The sequence below is a fragment of the Xyrauchen texanus genome, chromosome 27 (genome assembly GCF_025860055.1).
Source record: "Xyrauchen texanus isolate HMW12.3.18 chromosome 27, RBS_HiC_50CHRs, whole genome shotgun sequence".
Taxonomy (NCBI): domain Eukaryota; kingdom Metazoa; phylum Chordata; class Actinopteri; order Cypriniformes; family Catostomidae; genus Xyrauchen; species Xyrauchen texanus.
This window is the reverse complement of record NC_068302.1, coordinates 6,248,946-6,274,847: the sequence shown is the minus strand read 5'-3', so window position 1 is coordinate 6,274,847 and position 25,902 is coordinate 6,248,946. Positions and strand designations below refer to the sequence as shown.

At 37.6% G+C, this 25,902-nt stretch overlaps 1 protein-coding gene across 1 annotated transcript in view; it reads right to left on the bottom strand.

The window, feature by feature from the left end:
* The window catches only part of LOC127621352 (mitofusin-2-like), a 41,706-nt gene that overhangs the window by 6,005 nt on the left and 9,799 nt on the right, over positions 1-25,902 (bottom strand). Inside the window, 16 exon segments of the mRNA XM_052094914.1 lie at positions 40-236; positions 2,610-2,718; positions 2,720-2,763; positions 6,288-6,508; positions 6,586-6,688; positions 9,604-9,708; positions 10,060-10,186; positions 11,380-11,501; positions 11,588-11,655; positions 11,918-12,071; positions 13,885-13,992; positions 14,252-14,360; positions 14,700-14,824; positions 21,646-21,808; positions 21,896-22,031; positions 24,477-24,655. Coding sequence (XP_051950874.1) covers positions 40-236; positions 2,610-2,718; positions 2,720-2,763; positions 6,288-6,508; positions 6,586-6,688; positions 9,604-9,708; positions 10,060-10,186; positions 11,380-11,501; positions 11,588-11,655; positions 11,918-12,071; positions 13,885-13,992; positions 14,252-14,360; positions 14,700-14,824; positions 21,646-21,808; positions 21,896-22,031; positions 24,477-24,651 — 2,066 coding nt within the window. The 5' untranslated portion in view covers positions 24,652-24,655.

Sequence of the window (25,902 nt, the reverse complement as noted above, 5' to 3'; positions counted from 1 at the left end):
CTATAATCTGGGTGAAGGTAGAATCAGACTTGTACTTACTGCTGCACCTGATGGCTACAATTGGATCCAGTGTAGCTGACGATAAGCTGCAGTTTCTCACTGGCGTAGTCCACAAACTGTCTTTTAAATGCTCGCTCTTTGGCCCTGGTGGTCCAGGTAAGTCTCTCATACACATACAGCAACCCATAGAGACCCACAGACAGGGCAATGAGCCTCCAGCCCACTGCCTTCCAGATCTGACACACATATAGAAAGATCATCACACATTTGATAGACAATTAATTCACAAATTATTATACATGATACCATTCTTAATGCGGGCATGGGTGGCTCAGTGGTAAAGACGCTGGCTGCCACCCCAGGAGTTAGCTAGTTTGAATCCCAGGGTGTGCTGGCTGGGTAACTCCAGCAGGTCTCTTGCGCAACCGGGTTTGCCCACGGGGAGGTTGTTATCTCAGTAAATAAAATTATCTCTGACAGTGCTTCCCTGTCAGTGATAAAATTATGGAGAAAGGAGCTTTCTATTTGATGTACCAAACAAGCCCAGGTGGGTCTTGTGATTGAAATCAAGTGTTTTTCAGCCTACGTAAGGCACATGGTGAGTTCAAAGCGGCACACAACACTGGCTTTGATGCTCTGACGCAAATCATGAACGCAGCTTCACAATTACTATAGGAAAGCAGATAGCTACAGTTTACTGGAGGATTGATATTGTGGAGGATTAAAGTTTTAGAGATTTAATGCTCATTACAATAAATATGTAACCTATGTAGGGACTAGTTCTTTCAATTAGTCCAACTTAGACTTTGAGAAAGTTTAATGTTACTTGAATTGCCGATATTTTTAGTGCATTTCCATGTTAAATTTTGGAAGGCTTTGTTTGAAAAATGTTAAAGCATTATATTGCTAAATAATCTTTTCTTAAAATGAAAATACGTATATAGTGTTACATTTCTGCACTTTCAAAATCTGCATTTAATCTCATAACTACTTTGTTTTTTTATTAATAGCAATTGAAAAAAACATTTCATGGACTGACAACACTAGTTAGAATCCATATTTGGAAACAAGCTCTCCCACATAATCAGACCCAGAGTACATATACTATGCACAAGAGGGCACTCAAAGCAAATTTTTTGGAGTGATGGAATAAGTTGCCCATTTGAACTATTTTTCATTATTAGGTTATTTATTTGATACAAGTAAATTTGATATATTTTTTTTAGATGTTTGTATTCATAGTTTTCAGTTATTCTGTTTGTGTTCAATAAAACACCTGAATGCTTGTTTGGAGAGGTTTTTGGACACTTGGAAGGCCAACCACATTCCAAATGCTGTAATTTTCATTTCCTTTGTAGGATCAACACATTTCTTCCAGGTACACTTGATGTGTGTGAACAACAGAAAAAAAAAAATTCTGACTTATCTTATTTGCATCATAATTTAAAACTAAAAATTCTACTTTTGATAACTACAATTTGGAGAGTTTTCGCAGCAGTGTCTACAACTGAAAATCTTTTTTTCCTCATACTTTAAAGGGTTTTCTATAAAATTAATCCATGTTTTGTGCATTTTGCTGGTTTGCTCTGCTTGTGCTCTCTTTCTGTCTGTGTGTGTGTGTGTGTGGGTGTTTGCGCTGTGTGTCTGTTTCAGGTGCAGCAGGTTTGCTAATTGTTTGCTCCACCTGTGCAATGGTGATTAGCTGTCCCTGATTGTGCTCTGGATAAAATCTCTACATAGACATTCAGATGGGAGCTGTAATGACTTCAAGCCGGTTGTGCTGCTCCCAACTCTCTTCCACCCGCCAGACCAGACTTTGTGTGTTTAGTGCATGTGTTGTTAAATGCATTCTTGTTCGGTTTGTGCAACACTTGAAACCACGATTAGTTTCTGTCTTTAAAGCAGGAAGGTGCTTTTTTCCCCATACATTTAGGTTACTTATTTATTTTAATTTCTAGATTATTTTGTTCATTATTTTGGGCCAGGGATCACTCTGAAGTCTCTTTCCTGCTGCTTTTTTTAATATTAGTTCTTTACAAAAAAAACAAACTTCGTTTCAGTTATACTCTGTTGTTCTCCTTCACCTGGTTGCATCCTAACACTTGGGGATGCAACAATACAATTAATTTATTTTCTGTTTGCCTTAAAAAGTCCATTCAGGAGGTAAGGGGTTAAGCAAAAAAATAAAGACACTGGCCGATATTACCCGTCAACCCGATTTCACTTTATATGTTAACACCTTTACTGCCGTTCTTTCCATCTTATCCAATGTGCTCAAGTAATGTGTGCATATCTGTTTACGTTTCGAAGTCAAAAGGGTAGAATAATCAGATGATTTCAAATCGCAGGCAAATGCATTTTTTTTGCATTGTAAGTTTTTTTTTAAGAAGCTGATTTTTGGTAGTTATCAGCCATTTGTTGTGCATGTAAACAAGGTCATTGTTGACTAGAAAAAAAAAATCATACAAATCTGGAACGACATGAGGGTGAGTAAATAAATAATGACAGATTTTTATCATTTCAGAGCAAACTAATTAAGCTTATCAAAATATCACAGGTACAGATTAATTCTGGTGTGTTAGATAAAGCTTTTGATGAATAGTTCTTACCACTCCTCCAACAACTATGATGCCCATCGATGTCCGGGAGGTGAGTGATGCCAGTCCAGTTACCATGGATACCATGAGCTCTTCCTGGGTCATGGATCCCTGAGGGAAGAGTCATACTGGTGCTGACCGGAGTGATGGCCATCGGCCTGGGAACCTGACACAACACAAACACTTAATTTACATCTTCATATAGTGCCAATCCTTTACAAAGACAGGATGTTTCAGACAGACAAATCTTAATCATATAATTATTACTGCAACAAAACTGCTCAAGAGATTCATCTATATCAGTGATCTCTTTAGCTCATGAATGTTGTCAAGAACATGTCCAGGTCATATTGGACATATTTCACCAAGCTTATTTTGGGAGTCGGGACCATTAAGAGTTTTAGAATTTTGTAATTTAGGTCACTACTTTCTTAAAATAAAGAGAAATGTCAAAATAATAGTAGAGAGCTTTTATTTCTTTCATTACATTCCCAGTGGGTCAGAAGTTTACATACTTAGTTAGTATTTGGCAGCATTGCCTTTAAAATGTTTAACGCGTTTCAAAAATCATGGAAAGCACAGGGCCCAGACGGTGTTTCCCTCACTTGTCTAAAATCCTGTTCAGACCAGCTGGCCCCCATCTTCACACAGATCTTCAACAGATCACTGGAGCAGTGTGAAGTTCCCAGCTGCTTCAAGATCAAAGGACTTAATGACTACAGACCCCATCGCTCTGACATCTGTGGTCATGAAGTCATTTGAGAGACTGGTGTTGAACAGTCATGAAGGACATTACTGGACACTTTATTGATCTCCTTCAATTTGCTTATAGAGCAAACCGGTTTATGGATGATGCAGTCAACATGGGATTGCATCATATCCTGCAACATCTGGACAGCAAGGGACATATGCAAGGTTCCTTTTTGTGGACTTCAGTTTGGCTTTCAACACAATCATCCCAGCTTTCCTATGGAATAAATTAATCCAGCTCTCTGTTCCCATGTCTATCTGCCAGTGGATCACCAGCTTTCTGACGGACAGGCAGCAGCTAGTGAGACTGGAGAAATTCACTTCCAGCACATGTACGATCAGCACTGGTGCCCCCCAATGATGTGTGCTCTCCCCACTACTCTTCTTCCTGTATACCAATGACTGCACCGCCAAGGACACCTCTGTCAAGCTCCTGAAGTTTGCAGATGACACTACCATCTTACAGGACCTGAAGTGGGAGACCCATATTGACTCCATTGTGAAAAAGGCCCAGCAGAGGTTGTTTTTTTCACCAGTTAAGGAAGTTCAACCTTCCACAGGCGCAGCTAATCCAGTTCTACACAGCAGTCATTGAGTCTGTCCTCAGCACTTCAATAACTGTATAGTTTGGTTCAGCTACGAAATCAGACATCAGAAGACTACAAAGGACAGTTTGGACAGCTGAGCAGATTATTGGTTGCCCCTTGCCCTCCCTTCAAGAACTGTACACTTCCAGAGTGAGGAAACGGGTTGGTAAAATCACTCTGGACCCCACTCACCCTGCCCACAACAGAGCACTGAGCACCAGAACAGTCAGGCACAAGAACAGTTTTTTATTCCCCTCAGGCTATCCATCTCATGAACAGTTAAAAATTATACTATAATTACGTGCAATACACAGCATAGTCAACTATATTATTTAACATATCCTACCTCTTCTGCATTACATTCAATTGCACTGTATATAACAGATTTGCATTTGTACAAACTATATATATATATATATATATATATATATATATATATATATATATATATATATATATATATATATATATATATATATATATATATATATATATATTTGTCTTATTGTGCATATTATTTCTATTAGCTTTTTATTTTTATTCTATATTTTTTGTATTATTTGTGCACTGGAAGCTTCTGTCACATACATTTAATTGTATGTGGAAGTATACTTGGCAATAAAGCTCATTTTGATTCTAATTCTGAAATGTTATGGGTAGCCTTACACAAGCTTCTCACAATAAGTTGCTGGAAATTTGGCCCATTCCTCCAGACAGAACTGGTGTAACAGAGTCAGGTTTGTAGGCCTCCTTGCTCACACACACTTTTTCAGTTCGGTCTACAAATCTTCTATCAGATTGAGGTCAGTGGCTTCTTCCAAGCTGAGCAGCCTTTCAGGTTATTTTGATATAGGTCTCGTTTTACTGTGTTTTACTGTGTCGTTTACTCGAGATACTTGTCTACTTGTTTTCTCCAAAAAAAGAAAATAAGTTTTAATGACTTCAACCTAAGTGTATGTAAACCTCTGACTTCAACTGTGTGTGTGTGTGTATATATATATATATATAATTTTCTTTTTTTTAACTGGACATACTTTGCATTAGGCTCAACTAACTAACAATGAACATAATTTTTTTATGCCATTTATTAACCCTCTGGGGTCGACGGGGTCGACGGACGCGTCGTCATTACAGCGGAAACAACATAAAATTCTCTGTCATTTTGGGGCATACAGATAAGTGTAAGACATCATTAGAGACTATAAAGGGTCTACTTTTATTTGTGTACACTCACAATAACAAAACCTTGTGCTTTTCTAAAATAAAGAAAATAAAAATGGTGAGCTGTAAGCAGTCTCTGTGTTCACGAGCATATATCTGAAACATGTCACAAAAATTAACTGAAACTACTTATCACACCGAATGCTTATCACACAAACATGAAACATATGTCTAAAGAAAGCTTAAACGGTAGTGTAGGTATAAAATTAAGTAAAGTCTTTATGTAAAGAAAATGTATAGTCAGATTACTTCTTTCAACTTAAAACTTGATTTTGATCATTAAGTCTCCTCAAATTCTTTCTCTTTCTGTCACATTCCTCATTGATAGGGCCAGGGGAGGGGTCTTTTGTCTCCTCGGGTGTGAATTACAATCCATATTCATTATAGTTCACGCCTCCTCGCATATGACCTAACACTAAAAGTGTCTTAAAGTTCAATTACTATATTGTTTTGTATGAATTAGTGATCAGGATGGTTTTCACATCGTTTTGTAGCAAAAACTCTAGGCTACAAGATCCAGTTTTTAAAAGTCTTGTGGACAAATGTTTAGTATGTGTTATATGGCCTTATTTCAATGACTTAAAAACTTTGTTTTTTTTTCAAAAACCATGCATAAATGTTATTTTCTCAAAAATACAAAACATGTTCACACATGTTGCTCACATATTATTGCAGCCCAGTTTGTGCTGAATACAGTGTTATCAGACTTTAGTCATTAATGTGTTTTTAAGCAACTGAAAAAGCACAAATGTCAAGGCATGTCAAATCACCCTCAGACCCCAGAGGGTTAATCTTAGTTAATGTTAATTTATAAAAATGTGATTGCTCATTGTTAGTTCACAATGCATTAACTAACTAACATATACTAATACATTTTTTAAATGTTACAAATACTATTAACTAAGATTAATAAGTGCTGAAAAGTATTGCTCATTGTTAGTTCATGTTAACCAATTTAGTTTACAAATACAAAATTATTGTAAATTGTTGCTAAAAACTCAAAGGCATCTTATATATTAGCCATAACTTCAGCATTTCAAAACATGTAACTTTCTTGTTAGGTGGTTAATTTTCCAAACTCAGCCAATATTTGATCATAAAACCAAAACTAAATCAAAATGAGATGCGTTACCTGGTCATTGTAGCCCATTAGAGCACGCCGTGTGTTCTTGGGGCCCAGAAAACGGTTGACCAGCATGGTCCAGCCCAGAGAGAAGTGGAAGCTGATGTCTTCCTGGAAATCACTGCACAGTTTGTCACAATTGAGGTCATAGCTGAGACTGAAGCACTGTCTGGGAACCATCTTATCCACCTGCTCTCGAACCCCGATTGGCAGAAGGGGCTTCAGACCCTCTGGAGTGAACAAGAGCATCTCATGAACATGCTGCTGTTCCTGCTGTATGACATCACACAGACTGAGAGATACTCACCTATCATCTCCATATGTGTGGTCTGCAGTGCAGCAGTGATCACACTGGAGCATCTCTCAGACATATTTCTGCCCAGACCATCCTCTATGTGTCTATGGAGCTCCTGCAATCAAACACACAAACAAAACATGACAAATGAATCTCCATGATAAAATTGTGTTGCAAAGTCAATGCAACACTATTTTCTTATATTGTTATGAGACAATATAAGGCAAAAAGTTGTTTAATGTATGTAAATGTACCCTATATAGGAATTTATAAATGTATAAATAATTTAAGTTTAACAAAAGTAAAGCGATTTGCATTTTTTGTCTGGCATCATTTCATTATTGGAGCTGAAGGTCACTAAAAAAAAAAAGAACACACAGTCAAGGGCACTTAAGTTAATACGAAAATTACCGGAGGACTGCTGCAGCATATTTATGCTAACCCCTAACCCTAACCATCTACAGTGGCAAGAAAATGTATGTGAACCCCTTGGTATTAACTGGTTTTCTGCATTAATTGGTCATAAAATGTGATCTCATCTTCATCAAAATCAAAGTATAGAAAAACAAAATGTGCTTAATCTAACAACAAACAAACCATTTTAATCTTTTGTGTTTTTATTGAACACATCTCAATAAACATTCACAGTGCTGTGGAAAAAGTAATTGAACCCTTGGATTTAATATCTGGACAATCCTTTGGCAGCAATACCCTCAACCAAGCGTTTCCCGGTAGCTGTGGTTTAGACCTGCACAACATTCAGAAGGAATTTTGGACCATTCTTCCTTACAGAACTGCTTCAGCTCAGTCATGTGAACGGCTCTCTTGAGGTCATTCCACAGCATCTCTATTGGGTTAAGGTCTGGCTCTGACTGGGCCACTCTAAAAGGGTGGATTTTCTTGTTTTATTTAAGCCATTCTGTAATGGATTTACGATTTTTGATGTTAAGTGTCATCTTCCTGCTGCATCACCCAATTTCTGTTGAGCTTCAGCTGGTGCACAGCCACCCTGACATTATCCTGTAGGATATCATGATAAACTCGATGATGGCAAGCAGCCCAGACAGCAAAACAGCTCAGAATCATGATGCTCCCTCCACTGTACTTCACCATTGATATGATGTTTTCATGTTTGTTTGTAGTTTTCTTTTTACGCCATACGTAGTGCTGTGTGTTCTTCCCAAACAATTCAACCTTAATTTCATCATTCCCCAAAACATTTTCCCAGTAGCGATGTGGAGAGTCAAGGTGATCTTTGGCAATTTTTTAGGTGCACAGCAATGTTTTTGTCAGAAAGCAGCGGCTTCCTTCATGTGTCCTGCCATGGACTCATGCCTGTTTAGTGTTTTCTGACTCATGAACAGAGATATTATCCAGTTCCAATGATTCCTTAAAGTCTTTAGCTGTCACTCTTGTGCAAACTCAAAATGTTTGAGTGTAAGTCAAAGTAGCTCTAACCCACACCTCCAATCTAGTTTCATTAATTGGATGGCAGGTTTGCAAACTCCTGACTCTAATTAGCTTTTGTTGATGCCATTATTCTAGGGATTCACAAGCATTTTCCAGCCTATAATGAGAACGTTTGAATGATCAAATATGTACAAATACAATAATGTGTGTGTTATTAGTCAAAACAGATCATGTTTGTTCATTATTGTAACTTAGATGAATATCAGACCAGATACAAAATATTAAAAAAGATTTAAGACAATTGTATACATAAATGAAGGTAATTCCAAAGGGTTCACATTAGGGATGCACTGATCCAATACCTGGATCGTTATCGGCTCCAATACTGAAGCTTTTAGATGGATCGGGTATTGGTCCGACGAGCCTGATCCGAATCCGATACTGTGTGTTAGTCATGTTTGTTACTGTCAAGCTCAAAAAATGGCATAAAAGAACCATAAAAACACCATTTAAGTAGTTCATCTGACTCGTGCATTTTATTCAAAAGTCACCTGAAGACGTGCGATAGCTCTGTGAATCACAAAAGGCGGTGTTTAATAAGCAAATATATCAAATGCACATGCAGCTGCGTTAGTGAATTGTGCTGCTCTTTTTACACCTATTTTTAGCCTTCACATGCTACTCATGAACAACATCTCCGATGTAGATGCTCAATTGTTTGGTTCAATTATAATATGCATTTAGAATGGCACTGGAGGTGCTTTTTTTTTTTTAAACTAAATTGAATAAAGTAGTGAATTGAACTACTGTGAACATGCCTACAAACAGACACACTTACAGGACTTCCTGGAGAGTTCAGAAAGTCAAAATAAAAGCGTGAGGGTTTAAAAGTTAAAGATGCACAATTGAGATATATTACAATATATTACTATTATAATGTATTATTATTATTATTTGTTTACAAATGATAATAATATTTAATTTGAATGGGTTCCAAAACAAATAACTGTGTGAATGAAAAGTGAGCTGATATAACTAAATTGAACAAAAAAAGTGATTTGAATCCATTATAGTCCAGATACAAGTTAAATTTAATTTTTTAAGAGCACACCCAATTAGTTCCACACAATAATGTAAAGATATTCTAAACTGATTATGCAAAACAACAACATTGTATCGGATTGGGATCAGTATCAGCCAAGATATCAGAATTTGATCGGAAGAGAAAAAGTGGTATCGGTGCATCCCTAGTTCACACAGTTTTTCTTCCCACTGTATCCATAAATACATATTGTTCTTTTCCTTCTGTTATTTATTTTCTTAAAAGGAACCAAAAACATTACAATTTACATGTTTTCTTTTAAAATGTACTGCACTGAATTTAACTACAAAAAAATCATGAGGTCATACTTAATTATTTGTATCCATTGACAGCCACATATAACTGAAAGTTAGTATCTGCCTATTAGCCGACGTCAAGAGCATGCTCACTTCTTATTAGATAAGATTAAATGCTGGTATTGGGAGGCTGGGTAATTTCCAGGCAGAGAGTTCAATATTAGCAGTCAACACCAAACATGAAATAAATGAGTGGACTTATAAAGAGGAGAGAACACTAACATTCTTGTACACTTTCAGCACCACTTGTGAAGGATGGAAGTCCAAGTGGAAGTCATCCACAAGCACGGCCAGTCTCCTGATCTCCTCTGCCATAGCATTAGAAACCTGCACATACACAAGAACAAGTTCAGTGGGGATCATGGGGATAGAGCGCACATCTTTTTCTCGCAATATTGCATGTAGATACTTGTACCAATATTTATTTTTATGTGAGCTTTAACATCATGTCCTACAGTTCAAAGAATGAAGACGCAGACTGTATAAATAAACTAATAAACAATAATATAGAATTATATAAAATATTCTAAAAATCTTACTGGCACCGTACTGGAAGCAGAGCAAATTGCACCAGAAAGATTTAAACTGTTTCTGCAGATAAACCCCAATATCGACAGACACGCTCGGCCTTTCAAGTGTTTGGAACAATTTCAATACTCTGCAGTAAGCAACCTTTACCTGTTTCTCCACCTCTTCTGTGATCTTCTTGATTTTGCTCTTACAGTCCAACGTGAGCAGATCCAGCTGTTTGTCTATAAACTCCAGCCTGTCCTCTCGCTCCTCCTTCACCTCTAAACAATGAATCCTAGAGAACAAACGCACATAAATCAAATCAGCCCTAACACTTAGATGTTCACTTTAGTCACACTTTGTTTGCCTGGATGTGCAGGTTAGAGTGATTATCCAACACAGGCATGTCAAAAAGTGTGTGTGTGTGTGTGTGTGTGTGTGTATGCATACTTAAATATACTCCGAGAAAAATATTATAAAAAAAGTTTACCATAGGGTTAGTATATAGTAGTTAAAATCAGCTTAATATATAAAGAAAAAAAAAAAAACAATAGACGTGTATGGGTATATCCCCATTTAAATAGCTAAGTAAATGCGAGTGGGTTTATAAAATATTAATAATTATCTAACAGTGTTTTGAAATCAAGGGCACAGTAAACAATGGCTTGACAGATTGTACAGTAATACAGTGGAAATGTCTTGCTATTTCAAAACATATTATTTTAAATAAACCATAAAAGAATGGTTGACCCACAAATTTGAATTCTGTCATCATTTACTTATCCTCGTGTCATTTAAAACACATATGACTTTTTTGTTACATGGAAAACAAAGAAAATGTTATGCCGAAGGTCTGAGCTGCACTTTTCTATATAATGAAAGTGAATGAAGGACGGGATGCTGAATGACAAAAAAGCACCATAAGAGGTCCACAGGACTCGTGCGCTTGATTTCTAGTCTTCTGAAATCATTTAATACCATTGTAAGAAAAACAGACCCAAATTGAAATAATTATTCTCCAAAACTCAGATGTAGCACAAATTTCATTCGCATACAATTCGAACATGGCACATCAAAACATGTTAGAAGATTTTCAGTGAATAACAACTGAAAATGTCTGTTCCCCACAGAAAGCTACTGAATCGATTCAGAAGACTTTGAATGTAGTGCATAACTCTTTACATTTTAGATATGTACTCATATAAAAAGAGCAGCCTGGACATTCTGCAAAACCTCTCCTGTTGTGTTGCATGGAAGAATGCAGTTTGGGTTTTAAATGACATAAGGGTGAGTAAATGATGATAATTTTCCTTTTATGTGAACTGTTCCTTAAAAGCTGAATGAGGTATGCTCAAAGAAGTTCAATTGCAGTATTTATATCACCTCCTCTAGCAGAGTCAGAAACCAAGCTAATTTCAAAGTGAGCAGTGGATCAGTGTTTAGTCTGCTGGTAATCCAGCTAAGAAAAGGAGGCGTGTTTGCGCTCACCTCTGCTCTTGAGCTGCAATATGCACAGAGTCCATTATCAGACGCAGAGTTTCAGAAATCTGCTTGGCTCTCATCGTGTGCTGCTCGAACTTTGTCTTCACCGCTGACTGGGAGATGCATTCCTGTAATCATCCGCATTTATGATAGTCAGACAAACACACTCACACACCTGTACCATTGAAATACTCAAACCCAACAGCACACTCACTTCAAAGCGTCTTTCAAAGTTCTGAAACTCAAACATTCTCGCTTGAAAACCTTCAGCCAAAGCACCACCTGAAAATCGAGAAAGGGATCGTATCATGAAAGTTTGATGTAATATGCAGACTCCAGTGTTCACAATGCAAAGCTCCCTGCCTAGTCAAACCAGTAAATTTATGACAAAATAATGCAATAATATCTTGTTCAGAAATCATCATGATATTGACAACTTCGACTAACATAATAAGTGGACTTATGTTAAAATAAAATAAAATAATAAAAGAAAAGAAAAAAAGAAAAGTGCACATGACCATGAGACAGAATATAAAGTGAATACCTGCTTCAGGCATGCCCTGGGCTTTTTGGACACGTGCTTGCAGAACTTCTTTAGCAGAGACGAAGAAGATCCGGTCACTGGCCTGAGCACGGTCTACCACCCGCAGCTCATCCACTAAAAAACTAGAGCAGCGATCCATGTGCTGCCGCCTCACCTGACAAACACACAACACACAATCTAAGATGTGCAAAAACCCAGAATAACTTGCTTAATGTGTTGCCAACCTAATTCCTCTGGTATAAATGGAAGTCTATGGGGCAAGGCATTCCCACTTTTTTGTTAAAGAGCTTCAGTAACATGCTAGTTAATGTGTCAAAAGTGTTAGCAAAGGTGTCTAAAACACCTTTTTAGAGGTGAATTGAATTCAATTCAATTTATCTGTACAGTGCTGCACAATGCATGTTGTTCCAAAGCAGTTCTAGGCAATTCTATGCATTACCGATGTAATTATCCTGAATTTCTTTCAGTATTAACAGGCTTTTTGTGGTATTCTTGCATGTATTATGCGAAAGTGGCTTTGCATGGTCATGACAGGAGTTGAAAGACTGGATATGACTTTGCACAGACAAGGTTAGCAAGTGATTTGATCACTTTAGTCCCATATAACAAGTACAATATTTAAATCTTGTGTCTATCCTTTTGAAGTAGTGTTCATTTGAAACCTCCACTTCAAGCACATTACTGTAAACATGGTTTTTCCTCTTTGCCAACTGAGTCAAATCTATTTTCTGTGGTAATTGATGACATTACACAGATGCTACCTACAGAGCTTAACTTGTATCGACCCCAGAATATTCCTTTAACCCTTGTGTTGTGTTCAACTTCACTGTCAAAAATGGCCGACCCACTAAGATTGTTAATAAATCTCTCATACTGCATATACATTATTATCCCAATATACTGCATTAGATCTTTTAGTCAACTTCTTATTTCAGCAATTATGACAAATACATTTTTTATTAATATAAGGATTCATTGAACTGAGCTTATACTGGGCTAGTGGGTGCACTCCCAACAGAAAAATATATATTATTATAATTATGTAATAAATTAATAAACACTTGCTTGATCTAAACAAAATGTGTGTCATTATAAAGCTCAGAATCTGGACTTTACAATGCATTTTGCGTATCCTACCAATTCTTTAAATATATATATATATATACACATACATACACACACACATCACAACAATTGTGTTCGGAGTTAGTAAAAAGATGAGATAGTTGTGTTGTATATCATTGGAGAGGTCTCAATTTGTAGAATGCAATGAGCAAATCTGTGTCCCTCAGAGGCCAAACTGCATTGAGTATTAGTGTATGAAATTCCCAATGACACATATAAATATAAAAAAACAGGACTGTCTTTGTCACGTTTTTTCCCCTTATTACTTCCTTAAAACATAAATATAACGCGTCACGGTTATTATATCCCAAGTGGCAGAACACATGTACTACTGTGCGGGTCTGTTTTGTTCTTAAATGCCCTACTGTTTTTTTTGCAACTACAATTGTATTACTATGCCATATCTCATAATAAAAACAACTGGTCCTGATATTTTTGTATTTTGTATTCCATTCCATTCATTTCCAATGGCCAGTCACTTTAGACCGGAATGGAACACCACAGGTGTAACAAAGTGAAATAAAACCAAAACAATTATATGAAAATGATCAACAATTATATGAAAATGATCTAAAAAAATTATCAGATGTGTTCAGATGCCTTGTGTAAACACAGTCATGGAAATTTAATCCAACTGTAAGAAATAAACTACGATTTTCAGAAAAAAAAAAAAAAATATCCGTCAGTTGACCGGAACACAATATAAGGGTTAAACTAATAAGCATCTGCTTTTAAAGTTGAACTTGCAAAAACATACTAATGGTGGTCTAATAGTTTAAACACAGATCAGGGTCATGTGTCACACAGGATGCATGTAGTTTGTTGCGTTAAGCGAGTCTGACCTCTTCCATGTACTCCGGCTCATTGGCCGAGGCGTCCCAGCGATTGTTCAGAATGAAGATATTGGGGCAGGAGAGGCGCTCGTTCACTTTGTGGAAGAATGATTTTTCCTTAAGGAGGGCAGAGGAGAGGTGGGGTGGAGAATCATAGTTCAGTCATGAGGTTACATAATGATGCTTGAGTAATATTTAGGGTTGCAGTGACAATTTTAACAAAAAATCAATCAAAACATTTGCCTCGAAAGCATTGATTATTTAAGAAATAATGTACAGTTTGTCTACATGTCCATTATTCTGTAATATTCCTATGTAAGTAATATATTCAAGAAATAAGAAACATGTGTCGAGTAAAAGTTAAAATAAAACTCACTGTTTGCATTAAAGTGGACTCCGAGTTGGCCACCAGCACAAAGACGTCAGCATCAAGGCAAAATTTGTCGATCCAGCTATCCAACTCTGTCGTTACATCGATGCCAGGGCTTAAAATTAAGATTTTATAGCATTTTAGATATAAACTCATATGATTTATGATGCTATCCAACCATCCGTTACATATCTCAAGTAATGCTCAAAGCATGCAGTATAAATATAAACAGCTCAAATAAAAATGTATATGTGCAAATAAACAAACACATTTTTTTTTTAATATGTAGAAGTGTGATTATTAAAAATATTTAAACAAAGATAGCAAAAGTGCTGGAAATGATGTTAAAGGACATCAATTATTCCTGACAGTGTGGTCAATATGGCTCAGGCCTCAGAACCAGACATGGTGGGAGTATATGTATGTGAGTGTGTGTGTGTGTGTGTGTGTGTACCTGTCCACAAGCACAAGGTCATCTCGCAACAATGCACACTTTGCTTTTGGCCACATGACACACACCAGACTGCCTGCGTCCAGATCCTCATCCTGATGTAAGGCATGAGCCAACTGATTTACCGTCTGCCGCACACACACACACACACAGCATTAATCTTTCTTATTGCAGCTTAGCAATTCTACTTCATTTAATCTATTATAATCATGTTACACAAACAAACACACAAACAATACACAATCTATCATCATCACTACGAGACAAATCTGAGATTAAAAGAGTCATATTTCATGAAAAAAATAAAAACAAATAATAATAATAATATATACTGTAGATATTCTTTTGAATTTGCTGATATGAATAGCCCATTGTGAATAGGTCCATGGGACTTATGGAAATTGAAAGTGCAGATTTATAATTTTTTTTTGTTTGTTTGTTTTGATATGTTTCTCACCCAGACCTATCATGTAGCTTCTGAAGACATGGATTAAACCACTGGAGTTTTATGGATTACTTTTATGATGCCTTTACATGCTTTTTGGACCTTCAAAGATTTGGTCCATTCACTAGCATTGTATGGACCTACAGAGCTGAGATATTCTTCTAAAAAAAAAAAAAACATCATTTGTGTTTAGCGGAAGAAAGAAAGTCATACACATCTGGGATGGCATGAGGGTGAGTAAATGATGGGTGAACTAACCTTTAATGTATAATGATTACCATTGTTTTCATGTTACTGGGTATGTGTGACTGGTCAACAAATTAATTACTGGAAGTGACATCATCTTCCTGTCAATATTTTTCCTCTACGTCATACAAGCCCATGCTTGTTCGAGTTCAGAATAAGAAAAAAAAACTCCACAGAAATAAAGCAAACAAAAGCCACTTTACTCGTTTGGCTTAGGAACCCAACAATAAGTATGGCTCATCATAAAACATCTGTGGATGCCGACATGTAAAACACACAATAGATAGTAAAGGATCCAAAACAATAAACCCAAGATGAGGTACAGGGAAACGGAAGACCTTTGGCTCACTCTTGGGATGGAGTGCATTTGTTAATGTCATTAGAGCGTGTACATGCAAGCAGGCAGGATGGAAATGGCCTCTTTCAGACAGAGAGAGAGAGACGCTGGGAAAAGCATCAAGAGCTGCTGTGTCCCACATCCCGAACCTATCAGCCAACTGCTCGGCTCACATTATCTGCGGGCTATATTTAGATGTTGACCAGTGTCTTGTGTGAATGCAAGTCATCGTAATGCAGTAAGGGCTAAAGAGAAATCCCAGATATCCAGAACATGACCACTGGGCATTTACACGATGCTTACCAACTATTCTATCGAATACAGAGAGACAACAGTGATAAAACGTTCAAAGAGAGTGATAAACAGGATTTATATCGGAGTACAACACTTGGGATGTTTGATTCATTTCTTCAAATCAGTTCTTTTGAATTGTTGGTTTAAATGAATTGTTTCAAAAACGTATAACTCAAAAATGTTCACAGAAGTCCCATATGAGACTTTTTTATTTCAGTAAAAATATATTAAATTAAATACTGCAGTTTATTATCATTTCATTAAACACAGTATGTGTGAATTAAATAGATCCAGACAAAGCAATCGGCATCACTGTTTATTAGGGATGCTCAGATCAGGATTTTTACAGCCGATACAATCTCCAATCATCTTCTCACGTGATTGGCTGTTACCGATCCCGATCATTTAAACTTTTATCAACATCTCTATCATAACTGGCTACATATAAGCTTTCTGCACATTGTCACTATTAATTGAATTTTCCTCTTCCAAGTAATAGCAAAAACTAGGCAAAGTGATAACAAAAAAAAGTGTTTAAAAAGACTTATTTAGTAAGCATTACTAAGGTATAAACTAAAGTGCATTCTCTATATTAAGACAGATTGCCAAACTGAAGACAAACTGATGATCCATAGGTGCAAATGAACTTAATGTGACATTTTTAGTTATTGATTCAATGTCATCATTTAATAAAATTATTCTTCTTCCTCATTTTATTTCTATTTTATTTTTGCATTCTATTTAATACATCAGATTATGGTAGGGCAAAGCGAGCGTTTCACGTGGATTGATTACATACAAAGTCAATGCAAAGATGCGAATAGACACGAAATGAAGCGAATGGCGAAACGCGAAATCGCTTCATTCGTGTATTCGTGTGAAATAATCTGCATGGCGCGTTGTCACAAAAGCCTATCAGCATTGAGATTGTCTGGATGTCACTGACGTACTGACATAGTAGCAGAAGAAATCAGGAAACATTTATGAAATAAATTGTTGTAGTGGTGTGTGGGCACCTGAAAATGTATGAAACAACGTCATACATGTTTCCTCGCTTGGAGGAAAGTGAGCGAGGAAGTTGGACTACCTGGTAAGTTCTGAAAATATACGCATGTACTTAATTCCAGCTATTGGTTGTACTTTACTATGAACCAGAGCCATATAGAGTCTATATGGCTCTGCTATGAACCAAGTCAAAGAAGCCCCTCCTCCTGTCCTTTTCCGGAAGAGAAGGGGGAATACTCACAGGTTCACGTTACTCACGCGAACGCAAGTTTAAACACACATTTAATCCAGCTGTCAAACTCGCGCGAGCAATGTGAGGCGGAAATTTTCTTTACGTTGTATGTGAACGCACCATTACAACACTGTACCCACACTCCGTGATGTCATGACATTGTTGCTGATGTATTAAAGGAGCCGCGTGTCTTTTGCGATACGAGCGATCGGTTAATGTGATCAGCCAAATTACCAATCACCGATCATGTCATAGGACGCGAATATCGTCCGATAACGATCGGTGGCCAATCGGAGCATCCCAACTGTTTATTATTGTAAAAATCTGTGAAAATTATTGAGATGTATATTCTTTTAGCTATATCGCCCATCCCCAGTGGGAGCATAAACAGTGAATCTTAGAAACAGATAAGGGTTAAGCAATGTTTAATCAACATTAGCTGGCTGCTGAAGATATGCTTTATCTACTGTTGTGCAAATGTATACTTCATAATACTTTTCTCTGTTTTTCACAAAATATAATATATATAGATGATCTATAAATGTCATGCTCCTTTCGTTAGCCTCAGCTACAAAAGTATAGAAGGCTTAAAACTTTTAAACCTTTGTCTTAGTCTTATCTTGTTCCGTCCCTCTTCTTTTCAGAAGGACTGGCAAGAACACTGACATTAAAAAAGCATGTGCATTCCCAGCATTCCTCCACAGCAGACAATGCCCTCTTGAAGGTATGGTGTAAATGTGCCATCAGCCCTGTAATATGTCACTGCAGAGGAAAGGGCACGAGACAAGTCTTGAATGGCAGAAACGTGCGACCTTGTGAAAGCTGGTAAGAAAGAGTCCCTGACTAATGTGGGTGTAATTATATAGCAGAGATCACTGTCAATCAAAAGATCCACAGACATTCATTTAGTGGATCTTAACAGCAACATAGCATTCATATAATTGCTTTCATCAAACATTGTTCTGTGCATTTGATTGCATTAGATGACAAAACAAAACATTCATAGATATTCATGTTAGAACAGTGACAATTTTGGTTTTAAATTATCATAAGTGGTCGATATTAGATATTTATGGCCTTACAGACTGTTTCTGTATATTCAAGATGAGCTAAATCTTTGCCATCTTCTAGTGCTATCCTTTAAGTGTGCAAATCTGAATGACTTGATGTGCGCAATAATGGAGCTGTGTCGTAATTTATAAAAAAAATAGCAATTTGAAGAAGAATTTTACATAACCTTTACTATGGTTACTTAAAATCATTTTTTTAGAGTAATAATATTTAGAATTTTTTTACATTTATCAGTTATCAGCCATTACATGAAAATAATTCCCTGCTTATCTATATAAGAATTTATATAAGGTTGGATACGGTCTTGACGAATATGTTCGCTGATGATGGGTTGTTTTTTTTGTCAACAATAACCAACATGACAAAAAAGACCTAACATGGTGATAATTAAATGTTTTTAATTAAATATAAATATGACCAGAAATATAATACTAAAGATCAAGCACAAACATAAAAAGAAACATCTAGGAGATACATCTAAAAAGCATTAATTCATCTAATCTAATAACGACGTACAGTGGCGTTTCTAGCTACAAGCAGCATTAGCGGCTGCTTAGGGTTTCTGAACAACCAGGGTTTAATTTATTGATTTTTTTTCCTGCAATTCATTAGTAGGCCTGGATGGGGGGATTTAGGTCTTTCAAGTAGGATTTAACTCAAACGCATCCTATGCATGTACGATTAATCATGCACAAGATAAACGTAATATTACAACTTACATGTGCACAGACAATGAAGCAAATGAACAGGTGAACTTGAACTAAGTTACGTACTTGTCAGAATGCAATAGCCTAAACTGGCTAAAACACAGAAAATTAATAACAGTCTCTAAAGCATAAAGAATTCAACAGTAACTTGAAAAATAGCTAATACGTCCTCCTGAATAGCTAATAGCTCCTGAATTAGTTAAAGTTTTTACAACAAGGGCAGTTGTATTTTGTTTTACTGTTTAGGCTGCCCAAAAAGTTTAACCCAAGTTAAAAAATGTAAAGAGAATGCTACCAAATACTAACAAACTGTTTGTAAACTTCTGACCCACTGGGACTGTGATGAAAGAAATAAAAGCTGGAATAAATCATTCTCTCTACTATTATTTTGACATTTCACATTCTTAAAATAAAGTAGTGATCCAAACTGACCTAAGACAGGAAATGTTTTCTACAATTAAATGTTTTTGGCTAAGGTGTATGTAAACTTTTGACTTCGACTTTACACACACGCACACACACACAGATGAGCCAAAACATAATGACCACCTGTCTAATATGCTGTTGGTCCTCCATGTTCCGTCAAAACTGCGCCAACCTGCCAAGGCATGGACTCCACAAGAACCCTGAAGATGTCCTGTTGTATCTGGCACCAAGACATTAGAAACAGATCCTTCAAGTCCTGCAAGTTGCGAGGTGGATCCATCGTGGATCAGACATGTTGGTACAGCACATCCCAAAGTTGCTCAATCAGATTGAGATCTGGGGAATTTAGAGGCCAAGGCGACACCTTGAACTCTTCATCATGTTCCTCATCATTCCCGAGCAATGTGTGCAGAGTGGCAGGGTGCATTATCCAAATGAAAGAGACCACTGCCATCAGGGAATACCATTGCCATGAAGTGGTGTACCTGGTCTGCAACGATGTTTAGGTAGGTGGCACGTGTCAAATGTATAACTACATGAATGGACAGACCTAGGGTTTCCCAGCAGAACATTGCCCAGAGCATCACACTCCATCCACCGGCTTTTTGTCTTCCCACAATGCATCTTGATGCCATCACTTGCCCAGGTAAACGGGGCACACGCACTAGGCCATCCATGTGATGTAAATTAAAATGGGACTCGTCGTACCAGGTGACCATCTTCCTCTGCTACAAGGACTAGTTACGACGTTCTCGTGCCCATTGTAAGTACTTTTGACAGCGTACAAGGGTTGTCATGGGCACTCTGAACCCATACGCAGCAGGGTGCGATGCACTGTGTGTTGTTACACATTCCTTCCGTAACCATCATTAAAGTTTTGTGAGACTTGTGCCACAGAAGACCTTCTCGTTCTGTTGGTTTGGAAAAGATGGGACAGCCTTAGTTGCCCTTGTGCATTGATGAGTCTTGGCTGCCCAACACCCTGTCGACAGTTTGTGATTTGTCCATCCTCGGACCACTGTCAGTATGTATTCACCACTGCTGAACAGGAGCACCCCACAAGCCTTACCGTTTCAGAGATGCTCTGACCTAGTCATCTGGCCATAATTTGGCCCTTGTCAAAGTCACTCAGGTCTTTACTCCTGCCCATTTCTCCTGCATTCTACACGTTGACTATGATAACTTACCATCTAATCTACCCAGACCTTGACATGTTGCCATGTTAGGAAATTATCAACGTTATTCAATTCACCTGTGAGTGGTCATACTGTTTTGGCTCATTAGTGTACACTTTATATTATAACCCTGTTGCAGACCTCTGTCTGTGAAACATGGGTGTTGTCATATCTTAAGACTCTGCATGAGTTTAAGCTTTCATCTGTCAACATTATATTTAATTAATTTAAACACACAGACACAATTCAGGTTGGCAATAGTTTCTTGTGATTTCTGAGGTCGTTAAGAACACAAATAATAAGGTATACAGGGTGACTTCCTCACATGTCACACTAAAGAGTTTTCAAAGCCTCATTAACACCTGCATTGAGCAAAGCTCATTCAGTGTTGCTATAAATATATGTGCTATGTTACGCAAGGGGGCATTTTCCAATCCCAATCCTGATCCAAGGACTGATCTGACTAAAAATTTCAGACACACCTAATGAGTCAAACCAGAGGGTGCTGGTGTCAAAATCACAGAGGAATAACTCTAGCTTTTTTCACACTGCACAAAAATGTATTCGTTTTTCCAGTCAGATCTGCAGACATCGTATGTTTGTTCAGACAGTGAGTCAACATCCAGTGCATCAACAATGGTTGCCATTGTAATGGCTTTAGTATCAGCACAACACCAAGAGAGTTTCTTCTAAAACAACTGACAATCATAAGACGGAATACCGTTGACTCATTCACTACATAGTTAATGTAACGTAGTTTGCTGTACAAGATTGAACAAAAACTTGAAATCAGATCTGACTGTTCTGATGTCTCTAAAAGATCAAATCTGAAAATCTGATTTCAAACCACATATGGACGTGGCTTGGATTCGCAAATTTTGGATTTCATGTGGTTTTTGCTGTTCAGACAACAAACAACTAAACTTATTTGAGGCACATGCCAACCGGCCCCCACCCCTAAAATGTTTTTTTACTGCCTGTATCACAAATAAGAAGATAGAGATATTTTACTTTAACACTCTTTCTTTCGTCTGATCCTTCGGTGAGCAGAAAAGCCTCGTTGCCATCGGTGCCTTCCACCCGCAGGAAGCAGTTAGTGGTGTGTCCGATTCCAGATGGCAGGACTTTGTCCCAGAGCATGGCATTAATGACGGAGCTCTTCCCATTACTGGTCCTGTAAATGCAGGAGGTACGACTGATTAATACTCTGAAAATGGCATAAACTCTGGGTCAATGCTGTGAGCTGCAATTTACACTGTACCTGCCAAAGAAGACCACCTTCATGTGTCTGCGGGACAGGACCTCCCCGATGCCTGCTACTTTGGACAGGTAACTCCGTACCTCCGCCACCTGCTCATCCGTAGTAACAGGATCCAGTTCTTCATTGCTGTAGGTTTCTATCACAGAAAATGTACTGCTTTAACTACACTTGATTTTACTAAAGCAACCTTTATGTAATGTCTATTTAATGATTTACTGCCACAATGTCATGTCTTTGAATTATCTTCATTTAAGGGCTTTTCCCAGCAAATATAAATATTAGGGCTGTCGATTTAACGCGTTAAAACAGTGTGATTAATTTTACAAAAAAGCAACGCGTTAAAAAAATGTAAGCAATTAATCGCACTGCCCCAGGACCATAATAAGGAAGATTCCTGAGAAATTCAATCTTGTAGTACCACCTGTTTACTCCAGAGGGCAGTAAGTGAAATTTCAGCTGTATGATCAACGTGCAGTTTATACAGTGAACAAAACAACACTTCAGTAGGCAGAACCATAGATATTATATAGAGACTAGATGCCCTATTGGCCTGCGCACTGAGAAATACGGCCGCCATCTTAAACCGGTCGTACTCCTAGTTTCGTTGCGCGGCAGCAGTTAAGATGCCAGAGCACTGTGGAGCATTTTCCTGTTCTAATCGGCGGACCATCGCAAATAGGGCCCGGGGGATTACTTTTCACATGTAAGTTTTAACATTACCGTACTATTGGTTGTATTTTGTGAATAGAATATTACCAGATTATTGAGGAGGAGCAAGGATCTTTGATATTACTGTACTGAAATCGTAGCCAGCTAACGTTAGCTAGGTGTGTGTGTGAGAGCGTGTGTGTGTGTGTGTGTGTGTGTGAGAGAGTGAGAGAGAGTGTGTGTGTGTGTGTGTGTGTGTGTGAGAGAGTGAGAGAGAGTGTGAGAGAGAGAGTGTGTGTGTGTGAGAGAGTGTGTGTGAGACAGTGTGTTCGTGCGCTTGTTTGTTTGTGAGAGTGTGTGTGTGTGTGTGTGTGAGTGAGAGAGAGAGTGTGTGTCACAAATCATTATAAATAGTTTCTTCAACTTATTAAAATATCTTACTTAACTGCAACTATCTGTTTCTGATTCTTTATCATATTTATAGTGTGTGATTTATAAAATACCTTATATCCTACATCACATATTTTGATTTTGGACATCTGGTCACTTTATATCTTATATCAGAATATTATATTACTGTTAAGCCTACTATGAATATTAAAATACGCTGAACCATGTGTCCTGTATCATAGCTACATGAATGACCTTTGCAGCAAAAAAACTCAGCGTGAAAATCAGTTCGGTATTCAGTAAGGTATGATTAATTAAATGCGCTGACAGTTCATTGCACCTGCCATACAGATTACACTGAGTGGAGCGGGTGACCGGTCTAAGATGGCGGCGCCGCGGCTCGTCCGCGCCAGTAGGCAGAAGCGGTCGATAGGGCGTCTATCTATATGATGTCTATGGGCAGAACAACACAAACATGCGTTACGTTATTGCGTTCAAAACACTTGGAGCGCAAATGCAAACTAAGGGATCTCAAGATGTGTTTAAAGACTGAGTATTAAACTATATTTAACTTGACACAGTGACCTAAACATTTTATGTTTTTGACGCAACACACCCGAGATGCCACACAAGCATGTTTGATGCAGGTGTAAATTGAAAGGTCCTTAAACAAGCCCTCATAATAAATCTCCAACTGATTGACAAATTCACTTGTGAAATGGATTGCTGTGAACTGTGTACCAATGATTGTCTTATGTTCAATAATATGATATATATATATATATATATATATATATATACATACATACATACATACATACATACACACACATACATACATATAGTTATCTATAAATATAAAAAAAATATATATTTATAGATAACTATGTTTAATTATATATTTATATAAATGTATGTATAATCATTATATATTGAATTATTGTTATACGAGGGGCTTTCTCAGCAAATATTTGCATATGCGATTAATCGCAATTAATTAATCGGGACACCATGTAATTAATTTGATTACAAATTTTCATCGATTGATAGCCCTAATAAATATATGTGTTTAATTCAATTAATATGTTTGGCATTTCATGTAATTAATTTGATTAACATGTTTAACCTACTGACAGCCCAAGCAAATATTTAGCAACATTTGAACTGGTAAGACCCTACTGCACAAAGAATGTACAAATAGAACCCAGATAAGCTTGAACCAATTAGCAAACTTCTGCTATTTTGACCTCCAATAAACTATAATACCAAAATCTTCCAAGGAAAAAGCTTGTTGGGCATATGAGCTATGTGTTATCTGAAGAAAACATGTGACATTCATAGAATAGTGCCTTATCTGCATGCAATGCTGACAAAGCAATGCTTTTCCCAAGTCTTCAGCTGTTAGGGTTATGTAACCGGTCTCTGCTACCTGCTGTGTGTGAGTCAAAATCAACCAGGTTTCCCTTATCAGCTAGACAGTGTGCTTTAAGATCTTGAGTCAAGGAGTAAAGGCAACGGTCAGTGAATGAATGGGAGTAGATACCTTCCAGAAAGGCTGAGCTCTCTTTGATGTACGCGCCCAGCTGTTCAAAGATGCCGTTGATCTTCTTCTTGGCAGTGACAAAGTGTTTAAGTGGAGAGGCATTCACCTCGGCCATGAGTCGCTTGTCCTTCTTACCGATCACACTAGTATTGGGTCGTGGGAAAACCAGAGACATTTCACTGAAAACACAGAGAGGTCGATTAGAGAAGGGCTCAACAATAAGGAAATAATATGTAAGAAAATAAATTGTGTATTACATTTTTCATTTACAACAAATAATTTATGATGTTTTTAATTTGCAATAATAGATGGATTTGAATGCTAAAATGTAACTGTGACAGCTATAAGTTCATAAACTCTTTTGCTGTAAATTGATGGCATAGAATGCAAAACATTACTGATTTGTTTATAATTTATCAGGTTTTTTTAAGCATGTTGCAACAGTAAGGTGTTGCTGGATGGTTGCTTAATGGCCCTAAAGAGCCCATCCCCAAGTCTCTATGATTTTCTGGTCTCTAGTAGTGGTTGACCAATACATATCGCAGAGGCTGATAAATCAGCCAATATTCAGAATTTTTTACGTTTTCCAATTTGTCTGTGTAACACAGTTAAAGGATGGGCAAGGAGGAGGCGAGAACCGGCTTGTCAACATAAATGATAATTGAATTAAACTCAAAACATCAATACACACACACACACACACACACACACACACGCGACGGACATAACCGCAATTCTCTCTCTCTCTCTCGAACCATCGTCACCGGCCGCCTTTATCCCTTGCATGCCTCATCAGGCCGATTGGGGACCGGGCGCGCGATATTACGACCCGGCCCCGCCCCCCTCCGCTCCACAGTCTGATTAGATTCTCAAGCCGTGACATGACAGAGAATAGCCTGCTTTCACGTGTAGGAGCCGTCAGAGACATAAATGCAGAGAGTAAATGCCTAATAACAGTTTGCATTGTTAGTGTCATCGAGTTACCACAATAACAGACTGGCGTACAACACAGTCTCATTTAAACAGTGCCACATACAAGAGTTGCGACAGACACGGATGATCTCATAACGTTTAAAGTTGGTCGGGTATTTCATTCTCTCTCTCTTCTAAGACTTCTCTTTTAAACAAATTTAATTTACAAACCTCACAAAACTTGCACTAATCCATTCTGTTCTTGTGAAGCGATCGTATATGTTCTTCGTAGGTGCGTTTTATAATAGCCTGGATCAAAAATGTGTCACTCTGACTCACGTGACAGTCCAAGCAGGCGCTCCAGGCTGAGTAAACTGGAAGCGGTCAGTAGATTGCTGCTCTCACTGGATCCGCACAAACGCGAGAGCAACTTCAAAGTAAAAGTGCTTTACATGCACTATCAGTAAATGTCATATTCACTTTGAACTGTATGTACGAGTTTGACTGTCTTTTG